The sequence below is a fragment of the Fukomys damarensis genome, unplaced genomic scaffold, assembly GCF_012274545.1.
Source record: "Fukomys damarensis isolate Sample0158 unplaced genomic scaffold, DMR_v1.0_HiC HiC_scaffold_37, whole genome shotgun sequence".
Lineage (NCBI taxonomy): Eukaryota > Metazoa > Chordata > Mammalia > Rodentia > Bathyergidae > Fukomys > Fukomys damarensis.
In genome coordinates this window covers 27,711,152-27,716,384 of record NW_022900949.1, presented here as the reverse complement: position 1 = coordinate 27,716,384, position 5,233 = coordinate 27,711,152, and the positions used below count along the sequence as shown (strand labels likewise).

Sequence of the window (5,233 nt, the reverse complement as noted above, 5' to 3'; positions counted from 1 at the left end):
ATTTCTAAACAGTATACAAGTCAGTCTTGGTTTTCAGTTCCTTATATAATCTCTGTTTCAGTAGTTTGCTTGGACTGTTGATTTTTAAACTGCTTGATCATACAGTTGAATTAATTGATACCATATATGGTACTATTTTTACTCATTGTTTTCTTCCTTGTTTCTCATTTTCTGTTGTATATTTTCCCATGTTATGTAATTTCCTTGGGCGTCTTACACGATTTCATTTTATGTCCTTTGTTGGCCCACGTATTTCCTTTTTACTTTTTTGCCTAGTTGGGCGGGAATTCTCAGTTTACACTTAAACTACTCCAAGTCCACTTTCAGATAGTAGATTGCCACTCCATGGATATGGGTTTCCTGTGGGTGTTCCTCACTTCTCCCTCTTGTGCCTTGTATCATTTCTGTCGTGCTTTTCCTTCTACAAGGTTGCACTCACCAAATGCAGTGTGGCCATTTTTGTTTCAGACAGAGAAGTTTCAGTTAGATCAAGTGTACACAGGGGGAACCCATCCTGCCTGAGTGCTCGGGGACAAACGCTGCAGGCCAACGTGGATTTCACAGATGAGGCTGGACAGTCACTTGACAGAGAGGAGACAGACGATTCTGACACAGTCTGAGCTGGGCGCGATTCAAGGTCCTGGGGATGGTACAGTGAGGAGCGGATGGCGCCCTGCTTTTGTGGGCTGTACTGTTGAGTGGGAGTGGATTGGTTAACTAAGATGAAACGAAGGTCCGTGTGATAGTAGACTGAGTCTAGGAATTGAACACCTGCTGAGATACGAGTGAGGGACAGCATGGTCGGGACACGCTGGGTGGCAGTGCCACTGGGCATTGAATGGGATCCAGCTGCCATGTGCACTTGAGGTTAATGGCATCAGAAGATTCCCAGTCCATCCTTACACTGTGTGTGTTGTGGATTGATTTCTTTATTCCTGGGCTGAGGGTGAAACCCAGGGAGTGTTGATCCACTCCCAGGCCCTTCCTCAGGAGTCCTTTCCGTCCAGTGGGCCACCCTCCCTTGGAGGAAGGGGTGGTTGGCCATCACTGTCTTGCAGAGGAGGACACTGCAGTCCAAGCACATATCACTGCTGGCCCCTGTGGTTCTTTATGTCTCTGGCAGGTACACCTCAAGTCAGGAGGCCTCAGGAAGGCCATTGAGGAAAGTCATAACCACAAAGAACACTGAGCTCATAACCAAAACTTCGGCCTAAACCAGCTTCCACCCTCAGAACATGGCTGGGGTAAGCTCTCCTGTCTAGAAGGCTCCAGGAAGTGGGGGACAGGTGGGGGTGTGGCTTGGTCATCGCTGGCTGCCATCTTCTGCCATTTCAGCTCTTTGCACCTGTCCTGCAGGAACTTCCGTCCCACCGGCGACTGCAGGTCCATGCCCCTGCCTCTGCATGGAGCTTTCCTGAGGGTGGGGTGGGAGCTGCGGGCACAGCCTCTGGGCCTTACCTTTGGGCTGTGTTCAGTGCTGTAGTAACATCTGAGTGCTAAGAGGAGGGACGTTTGAGCAGGTGGAGAGACTCAAGAGCACAGGAGCGTTCCCGTGTCCCTTCCCTCCTTCCCCCACAGCCACCCCCACGTGAACACCTCCCACCCACAATGCCCCTTGTCATAAGTGACCACCCTGCGAGGACGCATCGTGTTCGTGCTGTGCTTTGGGTTTCATGACCAAGCCATGAGCACAGGGGCCTTTACCACAGTGTTTACGCTCGCAGTGTTTTCCTTCGTGCGTCCGATGACAGTGAGGGCTGTGACGGGCTTTCCCACATCCTTGGTATCCCCAGGACTTGGAGTCGGTTTGATGGCCTGCAGCTCTTTGCATGTTGGGGAGAGCCACGAAGGTATTCCCACCTTCCTTCTATGTGTAGCGGTCCTTCCAGCGTGAGTCCTTTCGATCTTTCGAGCTGAACTCGGGCCGTGAAAGTCCTCCCGCCTACCTGACATTTGTCATGTTGATCTCAGTGTGCACCAGCACATGTCTTCCAAGACTTGTTAGGGAAGCACAGTATTTCCCACAGTCCGTGCTCATTCACTGGGTTTCCCTGCAGTGAGTCCTTGATGCCTTCAGGTGTCACCGCAAGATGGGAAGGCTTGATCACAGTTTCTGTTCACAGGGTTTTTTGACAGTTGTGAGTTATTCCATGTGTTTGGAATGAACTAGACAAAGACTTTTCCACATAGCAGAGACCACTAGGATCTGTCCCCCGCGTGCATTGTCATCTGTCTTTGAAAGCTGTATAAAGAAAGGAAGGCTTCCCCGCTTTCCTTCTGTCTTCAGGACTTCTCTCTAGGGCACGTCCTTGCATGGACTCGGAAGGAATGAGGATCCCAGCAGGCTGTCCCGCACGCCGCCCTCCCAGCCTGCTCTCTCCGGTAGCGTCCTTCGCTGAGCTTCAGCCAGAGTGCAGGGAGGCTTTTCCTCTTTGCTTCCATCCACAGGGCTTCTCTCCAGAGTGAGCCCTTCCATGCCTAGGAACGTCACAGGGTTTTGGGTAAAATTAACATTCAGAAGTGCACATTTGTTGTGTGCTGTCCTGTCTTTTGTCTTCACAGTGTGACGAAGACGCCCTCCCACCACCCCGTATGTTCCGAGCGTTTCCTCTCCAGAGGACCCCACACTTGGTTATTTATAAAGCTGTACCACCAGCTGTTGTTACACGACAGCCGTATGGAATCGCTGGTCAGTGTGACACTTGGTCAGTGTGACATTTGCCAAGTTCACCTCTGAGTCTACTTCCTTTCCGTTTTTCCTGCTGTGTTCTTTACAGGGGAGTCATCAAGCACACTCTGTAAAGGGCCAGGGTACTAAGCACACCGGTTGGAGGGGCGGGGGTTGTGTCTCCCTGTATTATTTTGTGTTCTTCTGTAAAAAAGATTCACACCTTCTCCATTTCTCATCTTGAATGCAGTAACTTACTTACATCAGTATGGACTGATAGTTTCCCTCTGTGCTGTCAGTTACGATCCATGACGGAAGCCATTTATTTTCCTGCTCACGTTCTTCCGGCTTTGGTTGGTTCAGGATCCTTCAGCCGAGTTCCGGTGTCTATTTTCATGATCCACAGTCAGTGAGTAGGAGATTTCCACACTTAAATAATTTAAAGTGCATATTACAGCACTGTAAACTGTGAAGCACAATGCCATCCAGCCAGTTTCTCCAAATTATTAATGTATTGTAATTGAAACTTTACATACTTGAACAGCAGGGCCTTATTTCACACTCACCCCTGCCCCGAGCAACTAACACGCTATTGTGTTTCCATGAATTGTGTAATTTTGTATCATTTCATGTAAGTGGCATCGTGCAGGGTCTGTCCTTCTGGTCTTCCTGGTTACATTTATCGTGTCTGTTCTCAGGGAGAGAGCGATGGAACGCGTTCCTCTCTAGACCTCAGCCGTTCCATACCTTCACTGTTGTGGGCAGTGCTGCACGCACCTGGGAGCATTCATATCTCCTAAGTCTGGATTCCGGCTCACTTGATGTGTCTTCGAGAGGCGGATGGCTCAAGCACATGATGGCTCTACTTTTAATTGTTTAAAATGCCTGTACATGGTGTTTTCTGTACCTGCTGTACCGTTTTACATTTCCACCAGCACTACAAGAGGATTACGAGTTTTCCCCATCTTCTCAGAAGTTCGTCTCTTTTCTTCTCTTTCTAGTGATGGCCATCTTTATAGATAGAATGTGTATCCCATTTTGTGGGTGTTTTTCATGCCATGTTATCACTGTATATAGTCATGGGGCCTAGGGTAGTGTTTTAATGTTGAATACAACGTGGCATGACTGATTCCATGTAGGGAGCATGGCCTTAGCAGGGAAAGCCTGTGTCCAGATTGTGGTTCAATCCAGAGCACACACGCAGGGTGCCGGGAGGCATCAGGCTGCATTGCCTCACCTTAAGGGACTCCACCCACACGCAATAATGAAGGATTCGTTGTCCTTCCCATGGATTTCCGCAGTTAATTACCCTGTTTTCAGTGCAGATGACACCAAAGCACTGACGGTGGCATCGGTGTTGCCCAGAAGCAGTGGACACAGTGATGCATTGAGTCATGGTGCCATGTATGTCATTCCGGAGTAGGAGGAAATGCAGTCTAATATGGACATGACCACAAAGAAAGGCATGAAAAGTAGAATGGTCCGGGAGGCAGGTGCCGTGGAGCTGCCAGGCTGCCTCTCATGCCTGCACAGGAGAGTCACCACATATCCATTCACGATTGCCATCAGCCCTAGAAGGGGGATGGATGTCCCCAAAGGTGACCTGTGTCTGAGGACATAATTCAAGGGCCAAAGAGAACAAGATTTACTGAGAAATACAAGACCGTATGAAGTCCCGTTGGGAGTGCCAGCGATGAAGATGAAGATGAAGCCACCACTGATAGACACACAACAGACTCACAGGAACACAGACTGTGGTGTGGGGATCTGGGGTTGAACTTTGGCAAGTGAGCTTCCTGGACTGAGGGAGACAACCTGAAGGACACTCAGGAGGCAGGTAGGACACCTTGTTCCTCCTTTGATGCTGAAGTCTCTCCTCGCATCTCGCTCCAGCCATCCTCACCCTCTCCTTTTACCCAGCACTTCCTGCCCCGACTGCATCGGGTGTCCCATTGCAGGGCTCCCAGGGTACCTCAGCTTTCTTGTAGGATAACAATCTCATGTCATAGAAAGGAATTTCTTGCTGCCACCTCTGGTTTCAGTGTTTGAGGGGCAAGAATGATGTCTTCATGAGGTTTTGGTCTGCATCTTCTCAATTAAGCACCAGGCACATAGTAAGAGCACTGTGATTCTTTGTGAATTTGGATAAGGAGGATTGTTAAAAAAATAGAAGTGCAAACCAAGGTAGCAGAGTCTCGGTGGATTAGGAGTACACGGAGTTACATTATTTTAGATATCCGTAGTCTGATGGTTTTATTCTCAGTCTATATATCGTTAATATATCAACAGTGCCAGTGTTGATAAATGTAGATTCTGAGTTGAGAATTCTTGGATTCATAGCTATGATCAGTCATTTCCTACAAATGTCACCTTGCATAGTGCACAACACTGAGCTTCAGTGATCTCATCGATGAGAATTCTCAGTCTATATCGTTAATATATCAACAGTGCCAGTGTTGATAAATGTAGATTCTGAGTTGAGAATTCTTGGATTCATAGCTATGATCAGTCATTTCCTACAAATGTCACCTTGCATAGTTCACAACACTGAGCTTCTCTGTTCTC

The 5,233-nt window shown here is 48.4% G+C and overlaps 1 protein-coding gene and 1 long non-coding RNA gene across 2 annotated transcripts in view; one reads left to right on the top strand and one right to left on the bottom strand.

Moving 5' to 3' along the window:
* The window catches only part of LOC104867244, a 6,481-nt gene extending 3,890 nt beyond the window's left edge, over positions 1-2,591 (top strand). Inside the window, exons 2-3 of the long non-coding RNA XR_781715.1 lie at positions 1,124-1,244; positions 2,563-2,591. This is a non-coding gene — a long non-coding RNA (uncharacterized LOC104867244). The remainder of the gene's footprint in view (positions 1-1,123; positions 1,245-2,562) is intronic.
* A 1,469-nt stretch (positions 2,592-4,060) lies between these two features.
* LOC104867317 (vomeronasal type-1 receptor 90-like) overlaps positions 4,061-5,233 on the bottom strand; it is a 26,383-nt gene continuing 25,210 nt past the window's right edge. Inside the window, exons 2-3 of the mRNA XM_033759666.1 lie at positions 4,422-4,544; positions 4,061-4,385 (exon numbers count right to left, since the gene is read on the bottom strand). Of these exons, the coding sequence (XP_033615557.1) occupies positions 4,061-4,385; positions 4,422-4,544 (448 nt within the window). The remainder of the gene's footprint in view (positions 4,386-4,421; positions 4,545-5,233) is intronic.